Source organism: Sabethes cyaneus, chromosome 1 (assembly GCF_943734655.1).
Source record: "Sabethes cyaneus chromosome 1, idSabCyanKW18_F2, whole genome shotgun sequence".
Taxonomy (NCBI): Eukaryota; Metazoa; Arthropoda; class Insecta; order Diptera; family Culicidae; genus Sabethes; species Sabethes cyaneus.
Genome location: NC_071353.1, coordinates 34,834,738 through 34,853,790, shown reverse-complemented (window position 1 = coordinate 34,853,790; position 19,053 = coordinate 34,834,738). Strand labels below are relative to the sequence as shown.

The following is a 19,053-nucleotide window of genomic DNA, read 5'->3' as shown; positions in this document are numbered from 1 at the left end:
AAAGTTATCATCATTCAAAAACAAGAATTCCGAAAAAAATTATGGTGCGAATATTCCCTTTTTTACGTTTGAAGAAAAAGGACATCTAGAACAACATGTTCGACGTCAAATTTTTTCTATGAGTAATTTACCTGCTTTATTTTAATTTTGTGGTATATTTGAACTGAATAAATATTTGGGCGAAGCGTTAGGCATGAGAAACTAAAAAGAGAAATAGGACTATTTCATACCTAGCGGTCCTCCAGATAAATATTTTCCCATAAAAATCAACACTCGAGCTTCTTTTGAGTGTACTTTCATGATAAAGTAATCATTTGCTCGATTGCATCGTTTTTACGATGTTGCCCGTTAGAGGGTTAGTTCCGATAAGAATATAAGCCAAGTTTCTCAATGATCTTTCTTAGAAGCAAACCCTTGGGTTATGGACGTCTTCTTTATCGACAGACTTCGCAGTCAGTTTTTAGGGTACAAGGTAATTACGAAGCTGCACGATCCTACGAAGTCTAGCAACACCGTCCAGCCGAGATTCGAACATATGACGACTAGCTTGTTAGACCAGCATCGTACCTCAAAGCTAAATGCAACTGCCCATCTTGTTTAATTATTGCCTGAAAAAGTTCTTTTTTTCAAATTTTCCACGGCGGTGAAAAACTTCAAATAAAAGTCAGAAATGTTCTACCTCATGGAAATATCAATTTTTTTGCTTATTTCTCAATTTCTTGTCCAGTAGTAAGCGGTAAAAATGATCATAATAGTGTTATATTTCGCTCCTTAGCTATGGCCACAAAAGTAAGGACCGGGGTCCGGCACCGTCGTTGGTGGTTAGTTTTTTCAGCGTAAATTATGAGTTTTTTCATAACAGCAGTTTTTACAATTAACGAAGGGAAGGGTAGAAGAAAGTAATGAAACTCAGAGTCGATTTAAATAGGCGATGTCCAAAATTCTCAAGGGTCTGAACTCTTTCGGCCCAAACCTGTTCGATAATTTTTAAAATCGTCACAAATATTTTAACTGACGGTCATTTTATCTTTGAGAATTAATTCAAATTTAGTCATTAAACTTGTTTTAATGTTTCATGAAGATTGACTGTATTGGGCAAAAAAAACTATCACTATACATGTATATTTGGGTTTAAGTTCCCACGAGTAACCATGTATTTATATCCATCCCCAGCAAATACCAAGTCGCATATCAATGATTAAATATTATTGAAAGTATCTTTTAACAAATTCCGAATCGTATAGCCTATTATCGTATTCATTAGTTGATATTCAATTGCATATCATTAACTGACGAATATACAATTTTCTGCGTAGAGTTGTACAGTAGTATGGAGTAAGCCACTTTAAATCGGATCTCATCGTATATGGTTACTTATATGGATGAATCGTTTACAATTTTTTCTAAGCATACCTATACATCTCCCTCACAATAATACGTATATTTTTTGAATACGACTCTGTAGCTTTCATATCAGGATCCTTACAGAATTGAAAGAACTGGCTGCGTCGCCATGTTATAATTTAATGTTTATTTAATTTCCACTCTTTAGTAGCGTAGTTTAGGTTTGCTTCGAATTGTTTTCTGTTGGTTGCCCAGACTAAATGTTGAAGTAATGCAAGTTAATATTATCTTGAGCCCTATGCTCACCGTCACCTGACATAAATGCTGTAGGTTGTGAACGCACAGAATGCTCCATTATGTTTTGCATCAAAATCAATGCGGTCCGCGACAAAAAGGACAGCCATCGGTAACGTCTTTCCAAGTAGACTCGCGCCCTTGGACTTTTTGCAATCTATGGCTGTCCGCGCAATACAATTATTTAAGACAGTCAGGATCCTTAAAGCTTCGACCAATTTTAAAGATGCATCCAAGTTGTCAAGATGCATTGGCGATAATTGACTCAGGGTGTAAACAAAACGTCAATTTGGTGTCAAGCAGGACACCAAGGTCACTGATTCGGTCCACTCTGCGTAACTCAACATAATCGACGGTGTAACCAACAACGGTCGGGTTTTTAATCCGGTGAAAACTCATAATTCACAATTGGCTATGCTAACAATGAGCCAGTTACGTTTGAACCAGTCTGTAAATAAATCAAGCAAATCTTGCAATCCTATCGAAGTAAACAATTTCAGGTTATCGGCGTACACTAACTTGCATCCAACACCCAGCACAATATCAAGAAAAACAACGGTCCCATGTTGCTTCCTCGAGGAACTCCACACTTATTGGTAAACACCGATGAAACACTGCATCCAAGTTTCACACGAACCATCCTACCACTGAGGTATGAGCTCAGGCAGTTAACCATCTTTTGGGAGGGACCAAGTCGTAACAGTTTTATGTAATAGTATTGCCTGAAATCTGCCAGGTATAAAACTGTGCTGTGCCGTTAAAATATAGCTCTGTGGGACAGCCTTATACCACTCACAATCATTTCGAACAGTTTAGAAGCTGCGAAATGGTTAGTGATTCCTCTATAATTCTTCAGGTTAACCTTTCGTTACTCGCGCCAACTTCGATTTATAGGCATGCTAAAACCTAACAGAATTCACTCGAATGGTACTTGGTGAAACATTAATGAAGCTTTGTCCACCGATTGAAAGATCTTTGCTGTGAATCAACTTTGCTGAAAACACTAATTTTCTTTACTGCCAGTATCCCAAGGTATACTGAGACAGAGTTAACGTTTCACAGGCGTTGTACAAAATACAACAGCGCGAGTAACGGAGGGTTAGCCAGACTTATATACTGGAAACATAGACGATTCCTCCCAAACGTCGTGCAATTTTCCTTGTTCAAAGGACTTATTGAATATGCAGAGCATATGCGGATTGGCTAACGCAGCTGTGCAGTGCCTCAAAACTTCAGCACGAATCTAATCAGGTCCCGTAGAAAACGAACGCTTTAGCTTTTTAATGGCAATAACTGTTGAATTAATTAAGGGAAATATTTTGAATTCAATTAATTCGTTAATGTTAGTTCCTAGAACCAACTTTACCTCGAACTTCAAGGTCATTAGCGTTCGAATGGCCCAGTTAGTTTTGACTTTTTGTCTATATCCAATACAGTTTTTTTACGCAACAGAGCAATCTACCATCGGTAGATATACGTACATTTACGCAATTGGCCTGGTTCCGCCGTGACCTGTTATACCCTTTCCACGGTCCCATCGAAGCATGTACGCGATTGTCTCGAATTGCAGCGCAAAATAAAACACACCTTTTGTTCGGTATCGACAATAGTGGCGCGAGCATCTTCAAAACCAGAAACGCTCCCTATTTGCATATAGCCTTCGAAAACAGTTAAATATTTACTCCCCGAAAACGGTAAACTAGTGCGACTGTAGTAATGCAATTCTTGCCGGTGGCTGGCTTGTTGCCGTGTGGTCCAGCCTCACGACGCGACGGTACGGAACCGGCCGGTCCGGGCGGAGGAAATGTGCCCGGTGCACATGGGAAATAATAAATTTTACACACAACCATGCCCGAGTGGCCCGTTTCACCTGCAGCGACCAAAGTTTCTTGAATGACGGTATATTCAACATCCTATCCTGACAGCAGCGAGCGTTTCGAATGCCCGGCACATCTGCGCTGGAGCGAAGAAGCGCGAGTCCCGCTGCCATGCATCATACCACTTTATGTACGAAATACGCTTGCATCCTAATGAATGCAGTGGAAGTGGATTTATGCAGTCGGAACCAGTACGGTTCCGTCCACCTGTTATCGTCAGAGAAATGATGGGTACCACTACAGTAGTGGCAGGCTGTGTTTGAGTTAGACTGTGGCGACGGTCACGTAGCATCTAGCGTGTTTGGAAGACCAAAAGATAAAACCGCAATTTTTCTTCTGCTTGATTTCGCGTATTTTTGCCGCAAAACAGGACTCGGCAGCGAAACTGTGCTACGTCTTCCATCCTTGGCTTGCTCGCATGAAACGAAAGACCTACTTGGCAACGGCCCGCAAGCGGAGGAGGATTATATCTGCATAATATAATAAAAATATCATTTCCTCAACTACTTTTATTATCATCTTTTCTTATTGCTTGCAAGCCACCGAATCCACCACGTGCCTAAGCTGTTCGTATAGGAAGCTAGGCAAAACCATGGTGCATCGGTGAACAGTTTCGGGACCCACAGTGAGCTCAAGTAGATGTCCGACACGGCAAAATCGATGAGTTATGAGGTCAAAATCGTTTATTCTTATCTAGGATCTTGTTGAAGCAGCTGATTTCGTTTCTCGACAACCCCATTTTGGGGAAGTGGTGGAGAAAGGGGGAGGAGGGAGGAAATATTCCTACCTTCAATCGTGTCCTGTCGAGCTCAGAATTGGAAGATAACATCAGAGCGTCACGACAGAAAATTTTAGTGGGAAAAAAGTGAGACCGAAGGATGCTTGTACCAACTGCTGTGGAAAAACGGATTCGTTTGCAGGAGCAGAATGACTTTGCCTGATTTAGAGTAGAACGGATTCGGAACCGTCGCAAAAAAAAGTCGGTAATTTCTCACCATGAGTAGCAAAAGTTATCCCATTTAATCCCGAACATGCCTCTCGCGGGCCGTGTGTTTTTTGGATGTTTGGACGAAAACGCAACATTTTTTTTGTGGTACACTATAAAGAGAAAGTGCTGAAATGATTCCCATTGGCGTTACCAGGAGAAAAGTTCGAGGAGTGCCATCAGAATTAAACGGTACTAGAACCAAAAGTGATACGATTCATTCCCCCTCTCGTTCGCTTCCGCTGCTGGTTTGTACACAAGCGTCTGTATCTGACTGGAAGTTAGCCAAACAATGTCAGTCAAAAGTGCTTCGGTGTGTACGAGAAACACTCCACGGTTTAAGGCTTCCCGCTGCTGCCTGTGCCTGCGGCAACATCGAGGCCACTACCACAGCGAGTTTGTTATTGTTTACTGTGGTTGCTCTTCTGCAGTTCGACCCCCGACCTGATGCAACCACGCGAAGGTAGCTCGGGCCGCAGTAAGTCAAAGACTCCAAATGCCAGGGTTAACCATACCAAAAGCAAAAGGAAAGAGATGAAAAATGCTGTGCTGCATGTACGTACATGCACCCTTATTTCCTCGGACGGGATCGAGAAGCGGGAAAAGGCAGCTCGGCGACGCTCAACTTAATATGCGCAGCCATGCTTTGGCTACTGTTCCAGCCGGTAATTGGTGGGAAAATTTTGAAGAAACGAGGAAAATGTTACCACTCGCTTATACTTGCTTACCGCTAGTCCGTTTGCCATGGGTGAAACATCAGCGAAGTGGCTCTCGTAAATTGTAAAGTGCAAATAGTTGAACAAATTCTCTAATTGTACTTTGTATAGAAACACACACAAACGTGCGCGCGCGCATCAGGGGTAAGACACCGGGCGCGGTTTGGATAATTGAGTGCAAACAGAAGTTTAAGCATCCACTCCACTCGCATGCAAGGTCCGCATGGTGACTGGTGGGAACCTGAAAGACCTCGTGAGCTGCAGCTAAACGTCTGCCAGTATGCACCCCGGAAAATGGGAAATGCTATACTTGCGCGTACAATCACTAAAGGAGATTATGTTATAAACATTCATCTCTTAGCAAAGGGGGGTGTGACACTCAAGTGGCTAAGCTTTTGTCCGCGATAGTAGCTTTTCAACTGACAAAGGGTATTTAGTTAATTAACAGTAAGAAAAGTTTAAAAGCACACTTCTTCGGTATGGTTTTTAGCGGTTTGCGTCACTCAAACTCAAATCCATAGCATGCCCCCATGACATCCAAAAGAAAAACGACAGCAGTTTTGCGTAGAAAGCACAGTTTAGGTTTTTTTCACGTCCTATTTCGGGTTCACAATCAGTTAGTCATTATAATTTCTTAGAGCTCAATAAAGAAAAGTTCACAAACCGATCGCTACAAAAACTCAACCCCGTTTCGAACAGTATCTGTTCGATTATTACGTCGTTTAGGGTTTAGAACAGCATTCCGCTTCCGTTCGTTGTTGGCAAGGAAAATATGTAACCCAGTGGAGATCAAACTTAAGTGCTTTTTTTTTTGGAGACACGACGGAGGATGGCGCAGCAAAATTATGTGACAGTATTCGAAACTTTCACAATTGCTCCTGTCGGCGGTGGTTTTGTGCCAAAGTGTTTAAAGTTGGAAAATTATGGGTTGAACTTTTCCGCACAGCTGAAGAGTGAAGAAATCGCTTTGCGAAAAAAGTGGTTTCGATTATCTGCCAAGCAGCAGGCAGCCAACCGGCTTGTGACGCGGGACGGGTAAATCCAGCGGTTATGGGGAAAATTTCCTGATTTTTTTTTTGGTCTAAACTTGATGGTATCAAGTTGTTTTACTAACTTGCTTTGCCGAGGAGCTCCATTAGGTTCGAAACTAAAAACGTCCGTTGATATGTATCAAACAGTGCTTAACTATAATGTTTTATTACGTTTAAAATTTAACCAAAAGCACTCGGCTCGGTAAAGCTGTTGTACAATGGAGCAGGTTGTTTCGGCGCTCGGATACAATCTAATAACTTTGCGAGTGTTATTTCTACTATAGTCCTGAATCTTCGGCAAGAAAGCGGTCCAACTCGGTGTAGTGAGTGGTTAGTATTCAAGCCTTTCACGGTGAGGACTCGGGCTTAAATCTAACCCCACAAAAGTCACAAGTAACCCAAGGTTTTGAAGAGTCTATAGCCGAAATTTCAAAATATCGAGGTATCACTTCACTTTGTGCGGGATCTAAAGTATTGGAAATACTACCTTGGCTAACATCATTCCTCTCCGACCGCTTCCTATCGGTAAAACTAGGAAACTGCAGATCTTTAGAGTTCCAGATTAAGTCAGTGCCGCAAGGCAGTAATTTGGGAACGCTGTTATTTTCGCTGTTTTTTAATGATATCTGCTTAGCACTGCCACCTGGTTGTCGGATTATGTATGCTGACGATCTAAATATCTTTCGCGCCGTACGGTCGAAGGAGAACTGCTGGCGGCTTCAACATTTAGCCGATTTGTGTTTTAAATGGTGTTTGTGCAACCAACTTACTATGAGTATAGCAAAGTGCATACTAATTTCGATTAGCAGAAAAAAATCGTCTTTAGGCTACTGTCAACCGATGCATAGTGGGGAAAAACGCTCGAAAAAACGGAACTTTTTATTGTCGCTGTTTTCAAGGGATAAAAACTGACATTGCTTCTGCAAAAATTCAAGAAAAAAAGGAAAAGTGTGCCATTAATCTCTTTTTTTAATTGTTTTGGAAGAATCTTTGACAATCACTCTCTAATTTAATAAGAAAAGTAGAAGAATGTCAGGAAAAAGGGATATGAAAAATTCAATTCCAATACAAGTTACACTTTCACTTAAGAATTTTATACTGCCGCCAAAATGCCAATTCGATACTTTCACCGCAGATTTTCGAGAAGGCCTGTCTGTTTTTTACGTGAAACAGCTCGTCATTCGATCAACTAAACCTATAAGGAACTTTACCCTGCCTTGTTTTACCCTACAAGCTGTATTGAAAACTCAGGAGAAAAGGGGCTACTTGAAAAATCTTATAAATCTCTAGTAAAAGTATCCGGTTATAATCTCAGATTACAGTTTGGTTCGACTCATGCACCTTCCAGCATTGGACAAAAGGTAGGAGTCAAAATGACTACTTGTCAAGCATAGCTACCAATACCCCCCCCCCCCCCCCTTCCTTTCCGCTCTTCCCCTCCTTCACCAAACATTTTCATTTCTTTCCCCTACCGTCCCTTCATCAATTGTAGAACCATCGTTTCAAAAAAAATATTAATATATGTATGACCTCATTCCAAGGTCAAGACTAAAAACTTGAGATTAGTCTATAGTAAAAGTATGTAAATGGCATTGAGACTGTAGTACAAAATTCTTGAGTAAAATGGTACAAACCAGACCCATAGATGATATTGTATTGGAATTAAATATTTCTTATACATTCTCCCTAAAGTTGTTCTTTATTTCTTACCGTAGAATGTCGAATTAGAAAGTGTTTGTAAATGATTCTTCCAAAACAATTAAGAAATAGGGGCTAATAATGCAAAACAAGCAAACCTTTCGTCATTTTTGCGCGTTGAGACCATCACCAATCGATTACTCACGATTTTTTAGACCAGAAAACTTGCTTTTGATCCCTTGAAAACAGTGGCAACAAAAAGTTCTGTTTTTACGGTTGATTTGGCCCTCGGTGCAGTTTGCGGTGCAGGGATGGAAAAAAATCGCTCCTAGCGATCAAGGTCATAGGAGCGATCAGATTTAGATTCATTGACATCACTACTTGTAAACACGACAAACACTTTGTCGCGATCCGTACAGATTATGACAAACCTCATGTGAGATCATGTTCATTGCATGATTGCGTTGAGAAATCTAACAGATACAGACGATTGGTTGTGTGCATCGTATGAATCGCAATACAAACAACATGTCTGACCTTTTTTCTCGTAGCTAGGTAAAATGTAACACTATGATCGACTGCTGAGACTGTTTAGAGAACAAAATCTTGTGATCAACGCTAAAGATTCACTATTTGTCATGATCTGTACGGATCGTGATTTGCGCGTGTGGCGATAATTCACAGATTTTATCAAAATCACTGATCTTCCAACCCTGGTGCGGTGGAATGCGGATTTGGTGGAATTGAGCAGAATTGAAATACGTACAGAAACTGTAATTGTAACTCAGCTAATTCACTTTTTTAATTGAGTTACAGTCGAACACTATATTACCCGTTCCAGGGCGGAATATATTACGATCGGTTGGGTTGCTGTAATTACCGCGGCATTACGCTGGTCAACACCGCCTTCAAAGTACTCTCTCAGATTTCGTTACCTTGTCTATCCCCAATAGCAAGAGAATTCGTAGGGACAGGCCGGGTTTATGGGAACCCGTGGTACTACGATTCAATTTTTTTCTCTTCTTCTAGGGCAGTATATGATACAATCGAGCGTGAATAGCTATGGTATATAATGCATGAGAACGGATTTCTGGACAAACGGACGCGGCTGATCAAAGCTACTCTGGAACGAGTGATGTTGAGTCCCTTAGAATCGCGCAGAGGGTTGCGGCAAGGGAATGAACTGTCCTGTATGTTAGGCAAAATCGCTATCGTAGGTGTGTCCCGACGAGTGGGTATCGAAACGAGAGCAAAAGTAGCCTACTTCTAGCCTTTGCAGACGACCTCGACAGCATCACTAGAAACCTTAGAGTGGTGGAGCCAATTTACGCCAGACTAAAAACGGGCGTTGGGTGCATTAGATTACAAATCAATGCGTCGAAAACTAAATACAGTGGTAACCCGATTTTGTCACGTTTTTTACTCGATTTTGTCACGCTTTCGATTTTTCAAAAGCTTAGTTTCAAAATCATTTTCAAACATGTCAAGTGTGTTAAAACACTGTGAAAAGAACTGTGTTCAACAAGTTGATTATCGTGGAGTTTCCACAAAAGTTGTTTCTTATCTCCACAACTATAATAGCTAGAAGGTCACTTTTTTGGCAAAGTTCTTTATAATAATCTTCTCAAAAATTTGTTGGAACATTGTTTTGCTCTATCTCTTACTGCTTGAAAAATAAATTTTCCATCTTACTTTTAGGGGGGCTAATCAAAGAATCGTTCAAATTTCTCTGAACATAATTAACCAGTATAATCAACCATGTCGGCGCAATTAAAAAACGCGTGTTTTCGTACCAGTGGGACCTGTGATGTGAACAGGTGACAAATGTCCACAGAGAGGTAGAAGGAAGTGCGAAATGTCCTAAAAGTGATCAGAATGAAATATATGTTGTACGTTCTAAGATATCTGCAAAAAAATAAAAATTGAAAAAAAACCGATTTTGTCCCTGTCCCGTTTTTGTCACCCCTAAATTCATCATGGGGGTGACAAAATCGGGTCGTTACTGTATATGGTAGCAAGAGGATCCAGAGAAAACAACGTTCGCCTCCCACGGACAGTGACTATTGACGGCGATAAACTGGAAGTGGTTGCTGAGTTCATATATTTGGGACCTCTCGTGATCGCCGTCAATAATACGAATAAGGAGATTCAACGACACATTCACCGCCTCGACCGCCCAGTCGAGATTCGAACATACGAGGACTGGCTTGTTAGACCAGCATCGTATCCCGGAGCTAACTGGGCGGGCAAGACATACATGCACTTGCCGTATTTAAACGAAAGGTGTTGCGGACTATTTTTGGGGGAGTACAAACGGATAGCGGAGAGTGGCGTAGGCGTATGAGCCACGAATTGCAGGCACTGCTTGGAGAGCTTTCGTACATCTGGCAAAAGTTGGGAAACTACTGAGGGCCCGCCATGTCGCCAAGATGCCGGACGACGATGTGTAGTGAAATCCGTTCTCTTCAAAAACCCTCACCGGTAGCAGAAATAGAGGGACCTAACGTGCTAGATGGTTCGACCAAGTTGCAGTCGACTTACGTGTGCTTAGACGCTCATCGAATTGGCGACAAGAAGCCCAGGATTGAGTACAGTGGAGAGCAATTTTTGATACGACAAGAGCCACCCCGACTCTCTGCTGGTAGAAGAAGACCGTGTTTCGTCTTCGACTTGCAATATTTTTCAATGGTTGTTACAAATATGTAGTAATTTACGAAGCCTGCAAGTAGCAAGCGAAAAACATATCTTTCAGAATAATAACCCAAGTAACAATTTGGGTTTTATTACACTCTTATGATGGCATTTAAAACCAAAATTCGTCATGAAAACCGCCATAAGAATACAATAAAACTTACATTGTTACTTGGGAAGTAAATAATACAAGAATAGAGTGTCGCACGGATGAACTTAACCTTACTTCTGTTGTTAAGGCCCCCATACACATACGTACATGTTGGCCGAAAATGTTGGTGAATTCATGTTCGTCCACGCTCGCATGTGTGTTAGTGCCACGAAATGACCCGCAAACATTTTGTTCATTTTCAACCCAACATATGCGTACGAGTATGGGGGCCTTTAGAGTTCGTTTACCTTACTTCTATGACGTCTATCAATAGTTTGTTTACAAAAACTTAGAATATGAGTTAAAATAATTAAGTGAAAATTTTCAGGGGAAGGCCGGAAGAGTATAAAAAGTGCCATTCCATGTAGTCTGAGGGGGAACACTGCTGGACAATACGCTTTTGAGTCGTTTTTCTCGAACTTATGTAAATCGCGTTCGCAAAACACGACTAAAGGGCTAAACAGAATGCTGCGTCAACGCGTCCGTCAGCGTTATTCTGACAGTTTTCCCATGGGTTGACGCTGACGGATGCGTTGACGCAGCATTCTGTTTCGACCTTAAACAAACTATGGATGGATATCAAACGAATAAAACCGTTTATTCGAGACGTCAGCATGCGAAATTCAAATAAAAAGGAAAGGTCCAGTTACTTAGCCGAGAAAATTGGGCCCCCTACAAAAATCGACTCAATTTTTTAATTTTTGAAAAAATCAATAGTTAGATAACTATAGGAAAAAACAACTTCAGAGTAACTTTGCATCACTGTTATAAGAACCCATACCTATACCTATACCTATACCTTACACTTATCGTAAGCCACTGAGAAATGGCACGAAAGTGACAAAAAACTGGAAACGGAATTTAATCAAAACACGTATGTAACAGATCTTAAAACATCGTCTTTCCCTCATTTTTGACATTTTACCAATACTGTTACGTTAATGTTACACTAAGTACAAATAAAAATTGTTTCAAAATGACCTGAAATCAAGCGATTCGAATAATTCCAAAATTGATAGTAGAAAATGTATGGATAAAAACTGCAGCAACCAACCCAAATCTCCAAAGTGGGTGCATCACGATAAAAGCTAGTCGGTCTAGTTTTCCAAAGTTGCTTATTTTTTTTAACAAAATCTGCATTCATTTACATTTGGATCGAAATTGAAATTTTTGCGAGCCGCAGACCTACCAAATGATCTCGCAAAACTCATAAAAAACAATATTCTCCGAAAGACTATGGATGGGAATGTTCGCAAGACTGAATTCATTACTCCACCCACTGGGTACGATAAAATGGACTGCTGAATGTAAATATTTCAATTCTATCTCTGGCAGAATTTTACTCCCGATAATTCGATATATACAGAAGAATTTGCATTCTACTGTCAAATTGTATCCGTATATTTACAACATTTTTTTTTTGTATGCCAGAAAAAAAAACTTCAAGGCAATCATGCAATTTATTCTCAAATACCGATCAAACTAGTTAGATGAAAATTTTTCAACTATTTATTCTCTACACCCGCCATGATCCACGGAATACCAAAAAAATCATGTTTCAATTTTCGAAGCGTTTGCACCGTATCTGTCGCAAACAAATAACATCGAGCAGTTAACCGATCCACCTGGACAAGTGCAAAAGCTGCAGCATGCAGTTTTTATTTTCATTTTTTTTTCACTTTCGTTGCCTCCGCTCAATTAGCATCGGAAGCAAGAGTCGATCACGACGCGGCATCTGAGTTGGGTTCAATACTTCTCTCATTTACCAACGGCAATCTTCACGTCCGTGTATTCTCCTCCCCCGTCTCCGCTCATCCCCTGCATCCCCCTAACCGTCCCCTAGATGCCATGCATAGAACCCAACCAGCCAGCATGCACATTTTCCCGGCATCCAAATGCCACCCAATATATATGTATCGGTACGTACCTCGACGTTGTGCAGAATCGTTTGGCAGCTTTCCACCGGTACGTTATCCCTTATCTCGATGACGATATTTTTGTACGCGGATTTTTCCACGTAAACCGAACTGGTGGCGGATGCGGAAACCGCAGGTTCGATTGGCAGTGCTGCCACGGCCATCCAGAGCAGTACGGCCGCCAACCGTCTGCCGAGTCGTGCCCGGAGCTGCACTTGCGTTTGCGTTATTGGAAGCATCACTCGGTGGTGCGTCTTTGATGTTGTTTGAAGTTTGTGTTCTGCTAATCTGCCGCCGCCGCCGCGTGCACTATATTTTCTGCCCGGTTTATGCTCACTATGGTTCATTGCCTTCGAACGACTAACACTAAAACCTGTACGGCGCAAATTTTCATTCTTCCCTATCATAAACTGGTATGTTATCTTTGCTGTTGAATCAGCCGTTCGATTCCACTTCGAAAGAAAAACTAAAAATTTCCAATTCCGAACCACAACACACTCTATTCGGTCATATTTTTCCGCGAATCCTCTGTTCACCGCTTCCGTTGTGTAAACATGCACATGACAACGAACGAAATACCGCCGGAGTTATTTGGTTTTTTTTTATCACAAAAGCAATTGTACTCTAAACGGAAACTAAATAACCAGCAGCGTAAGCATCGATTTCGATGGATTTTTTCTCTCTCGTTCTTTAAATTCAATGTTAGTCTAAAATCCACTCCTCTTCTGGTTGCGGGATTGTGCTTGCTTTTGCGCTACAAGCAAACCACTAAACTACGATTAAAATCCACCGGTAAGGTACTTTTCAATTCGCTTCGTCGTACTCAGCAATTCCACACCGTTGATACACTTCAAAGTCCGCCCGTTCGCACACGTATTATTCTAGCCGTTGTCTTGCTTCTCTTGAAACGTCACTTTGAGATACAACGACGGCAGCACGTGAAATGTACCACGGGACCAGTGCACCGCTATACACAGACTTCAACCATTCCACTACGAACTACAAACACTGTGTACAACTATTTTCTGAAGTGTTATGCTTCCTGGCTAACCACCTTGCCTCCCGTGAGAAGACAGTGACCCGTAACTGGCAACTGCGTCCAAACGCAACGAACGTCAACTGCGGACTAACCGATGACGACCGGCAGCAGCATAAGCATTGCGGCACGGCATCATCTTCCTTTTTAGCCTACATACTATACAGCATGCCTGCCAGCATACCATCATGTCATGATGCAGATCAGCTTGGCTCGGTTCATTCCGATACGCGCGAAAGGGAAGAGAAACATGAAGCGAGCATTCGGCTCATGTTCACGCCAATGTTCGGGTGCTTCATCGTCCGATGAACCGATTGCTTCGCCGAAATGAACGCTACCGGCCTATGTGTTCCGCCGCGCCGACCGCGGGACCGGTTGCTATGGGAGGGAGGTTTGTTTTGGTTTTCCAAACTGTCGTATGTTCGTAGCATTTCCCCGTTGTTGATATTCATTATAACTTGCTACTGCTACTGCTGGTGACCGTTTATGTTGCAGGGGTCATCCGGAACGAAATTATGTATTTAATTGGTGTGCAACAAAGAGAAGTGTTGTAGCGATTCCTATAGGAAAGATAACAACTGATGTTGCGTTGTTTTAAAGACTGATTAAATCTGTTTTGCTGCGTTTCGATGCACTCGTTTTACTACACCCTATTCTTTTTTTTACACGGGGGATGCGTCCCGTGTAAAAAAAACGTGCAAAAATAAGCCGTGTTATTTCGAGAAACCGTGTCAAAAAATCCGTGTTATTTCGAGAAACCGTGCGAAAAAGTCGTGCAAAAAAATTTCCGCGTAAAAAAAATTTCCATGTAAAAAAAGAATTGGGTGTACAACTGTACAAATTTTAGAAAAACCGTGTTATTTCGAGAAACCGTGCAAAAAAAAAAATCCGCGTAAAAAAATCCGCGCAAAAAAAGAATTGGGTGTATTTTCAAAGTTAAAGGCCCATACGCAATGCAGAGACGGATTTCACTACGTTGCGGAAATTTGAAGGAAAACCCATGTACAAACTGTCAAATTGCCGCAACGTAGCAAAATCCGTATGCATTGTGTCTGGGCCTTAAGGGATGTTATGATGGGTGATTTTTTAGGTCGTTTTTTAACGTAGAAATACGTTTTTGTTTACCATATTGGGGTGCACTTTAGAAGTACACTGAAGTCGCTTTTTACGCGGTTTTTTGTTACGCGGTTCGTTTTTTACGCGACTATTTTACGCGAATTTCGGAATTTACGCAGTTTTTTTACGCAAATTTCGAAATTTACGCGATTTTCGGGATTTACGCGGATGCGCTCAATTAGTCTATTTTTTCACGAAACGTTGAAATCCACGAGGTTTTTTTTACGCGATTTTTGGAATTTACACGGTTTTTTTACACGAATTTCGGAATTTACGCGGTTTTTTACGCGATTTTCTGAATTAACGCGGTTTTAATTTACGCGGAACGTATCTTTCGCGTAAAAAGCGACTTGGGTGTACCATATTTGCATCAATCGATCAAAAAAATTTATATGCATTGATTGATATAGATATTATATGAAAAATTTGTCGAGTAACTATTGAAATAAGCATGAATATCAAGCACCAACAAGAATGAACGAATCAACCAATCACATGAAAGCACACTATAATAAATATTTAAAGCGTCTATAATAATACTAGTTGAGCCCGAATCTTACGATCCGGAAAATATAAATGTCTGTTTAGAATTTCGAAAAGATCTTCAATCTTTGTAGGGTAAGGAACGAGTTAAGCAGTGTTACCTATTTTAATCAGTTGAACATAAATGATCCGAAAATGCACTTTTTTATTCATATTTTCAAAATCTTTTGATAGGATCATCTTCACAAATCACTTAACCATACATTTGATTCACTTACTTTACTTTACTTTAGTGGCAACGGTCCGTTACCGATCCTGCGCCGAACGAATTATAGTCCTCCAGTACCGTCGGTCCTGGGCTGCCGTTCTCCAATCCCCACGAACACCAGCTGAACGTGCATCGTCTTCGACAGCACACACCCACCGGGTGCGGGGTCTGCCTCGGAGTCTACGGCCTCTTCCTGGTTCTCTGCTGAAAATAGTTTTGGCTACTCTTTCATCGGGCATTCTGGCCACGTGTCCAGCCCACCGCAGCCTGCCACATTGCACTACCTTCACTATATCAGCATATTTGTATACTTGGTACAGCTCGTGATTCATGCGTCTGCGCCACACTCCATTTTCCATTTTGCCACCAAGTATAGATCGCAGAATTTTACGCTCAAAAACCCCAAGCACTCGCCGATCAGCTTCCTTTAGCGTCCATGATTCGTGTCCGTAAAGGGCCACCGGGAGGATTAGTGTTCTGTAGAGCGCCAGTTTTGTGCGAATTTGCAAACTACGGGACTTCAGCTGGCTACGTAATCCGTAGAAAGCCCGATTCGCGGCTGCAACTCGTCGTTTCACTTCGCGGCTTACATCGTTGTCACATGTCACGAGTGTACCAAGGTATATAAATTCCTCCACTACTTCATATCGTTCCCCATCTAACTCCACCTCGGCACCAACACCACTTGAGCTCCCACGTTCCCTACCAGCAACCATGTACTTCGTTTTGGCGGTATTAATGGTAAGTCCCAATCTCGCTGCTTCCCTTTTAAAGGGCCTAAAGGCCTCTTCTACTGCTCTACGGTTGATTCCGATGATATCGACGTCATCCGCAAAACCAAGAAGCATGTGAGATTTCGTGATGATAGTTCCATTCCTTTCCACGTTTGCTCTTCGTAATGCACCTTCCAAGGCAATGTTGAATAGCAGGTTCGAGAGTGCGTCCCCTTGCTTCAGTCCATCCAACGTCACGAAAGCAGCTGAGGTCTCACCCGCTATTCTAACGCATGATTTGGATCCATCCAGCGTCGCACGAATCAGCGTAACTAGTTTCGTCGGAAAACCATGTTCTAGCATTATCTGCCACAGCTCATTTCGTTTAACTGAATCGTACGCCGCTTTAAAATCCACAAACAGATGGTGTGTCTGCAAGTTGTACTCCCGGAACTTGTCTAGCAACTTGATTCACACAAACACAATTTACTGGGTTTCCGACAAGAAATATGATGAATTAAAAATTGTTGTCCAAAAACGTACGTACGTACGTACAACCACTCTGAAAGTCAAGCACTCAATTGTCACATACCATATTATTCAGTCTCTTTTTTTCTATTATCTAAGGCTTTGTCACTAGCCAAAAGTTTTATTATTTTCTAACAAAACTGAAAACAAATTCTGAATTGACGGAACCTGTTCACCACTAGCAGCAGCTGCAGCACAACTGATGAACCGTGTTGCCAAGACACTGTTTCGGTTCTGGAAATAAGAATTTTAAGTTTGAAATTAACTGAAACCTCCTTTGGTGAAAACGTGGTTCAATACTTTCAAGAGAAATTTGAAATTTGAATTTGAAATTTGTTCATAATTAATTTTTCTTTATTAAAAACAACACAAAAGACTGCTTTTTCAATAATTTTCGAAGATTTTCTCAGTGATTTAATAAAGCAACGATGTGTTTCAATGTTATTTACTTTGACAACACTGTTCTGTCGTTCTGGAGTCGGATCGTTTGTACTGCTATATGTTTACTTCTTTTGTTCTCCCACCATCCTTATGAACAGCGAGTGAGACGTCAAACTCGCAGTTTCCCATAAGAACACCAGAGAATAAAAGAGACGACGAATACCGTTTGCCGAACGGTCCGGAGCAGGGCTTCGACCGATCCTTTTTTTCTACCGCAGTCCCACCAACGCGCATTCAAGTTCACACCGTCCGTTTAGTGATGGAATACGAACGCTATGCATAACACAACTGGCAGTTTCCTCAGTCAAACGCCGATGGCACTCAGTAGTATGAACGGATTCTAAAGCTTTTTAACATTTTCGTTTCGATCAAGTTGCCTTTACCGTTTGGAGCAGCGAATGACTGCAAAACGGTCAAATGACTGGCAGTCACCACGCTTACGAAAAGCAACCGCACAATCGTATGATTCAATACTACAAAAAAAAAAACAACCACTACATGTGCATGGAAGAAGTCGGTCGGACTCCGTCCAATACAAACGAATATTTTGCTTGCGTCGGACCGACGTCCGGGTGACAAACTATTACTGTGAGCAGCCGATTTGGAGACAAAAAGAGAAACGAAAAAATACGTCACCGTATGCTTCCAGTCAGTTTGCAGTTTATATTCTCAAATCGCAAAGCAAAACGGGAGATCGACTGTTTGCTTTTGCAGAGATGCCGCATGAATTGTAAGACGGCAGCAGTGCAAGCGGCAGCTTGACTGAATTGAAAAAACAGTCAAATGATCGTTCAAAGAGCGGAGTTTGAATGCGGAAAGTTCGCATTCACGGCAGTCACATTCAACTTGCGATCCCTTTTCAAGCCCTGGTCCGGAGAGTGTATGCCCCGATAAACAATTTAGACAGATGGCATTTTACGCATCTATGCCGATACGCTATGCCGATTAGGCATCAGATGCCGATTAGTAGGTCGCGGATAGGAACGCGAACTTACTGAATAGGGGGAAAAGTTCGAGGGATTTTTTAACGGGACGTAAAAAAATTCAGATTTCAGGATTGCTTAAAATAGCACCTTGCGGGTGAAAATGGGTTCGGTGTGTTCAAAATTAGTTCCGCCGCTCCAACTTTTAAAGCGAAAAATCAAAAGTTTAGCTCAACAATAGTGTCTTCCAATGGTAACAGCTTGAAGAACTAAAGATAGCAAGAAGATTGGTATGCTGATATCCCCCACTTAGTCAACCCATCGCTTGTAATAAGATAAAACAATCAGTGACCCGCTTAGACTGCTTAAAACTAGTTCTTTACCCTATTAGTTCTTTGAATTCCTAAGATGTTATACATAAAAGAGTCATAGCCGGAACCTGAAACAAATAATTTTTATGGTCGTACAGTTGGATTTCGAATTTGGCAACAAATGCGTGTCGCCTATGTTGCCAAAATCGAAACCGTGCCAAAATCGAGACCCTTTCTTGATATAAAAAATTGAATGTAAATGCGATAGACATTGCCTAAATGTTATTAATCAACGATTGCAACCTTTTAAGAGCTATCCGTGCGGTGCAAGTAAGTTTTTGGGGACCTGCGATAAGACGTAGTCCGACGGCAATAAAAAATATTATTGTTCGAAACATTCTATAACCGCAAACTTTTTTTCATGAACACACTTAGGGCATTATTTTTCCGTCATTTAAAGTATGTATGCGGAAACCAACTGATATTTAAGAATATTTTTGGAAGTAAAATATTTTGTGTTGCCAAAAAACGGATACTTTTGTTGCCAAAATCGAACCATGCCAAACTCGAAATCCCACTGTATTGGATTTT

The 19,053-nt window shown here is 41.4% G+C and overlaps 1 protein-coding gene across 1 annotated transcript in view; it reads right to left on the bottom strand.

The window, feature by feature from the left end:
- Positions 1-12,882, bottom strand: part of LOC128745550 (calcium-activated chloride channel regulator 2-like) — a 93,555-nt gene extending 80,673 nt beyond the window's left edge. Inside the window, exon 1 of the mRNA XM_053842625.1 lies at positions 12,655-12,882. Coding sequence (XP_053698600.1) covers positions 12,655-12,882 — 228 coding nt within the window. The remainder of the gene's footprint in view (positions 1-12,654) is intronic.
- Positions 12,883-19,053: the final 6,171 nt, after the last annotated feature.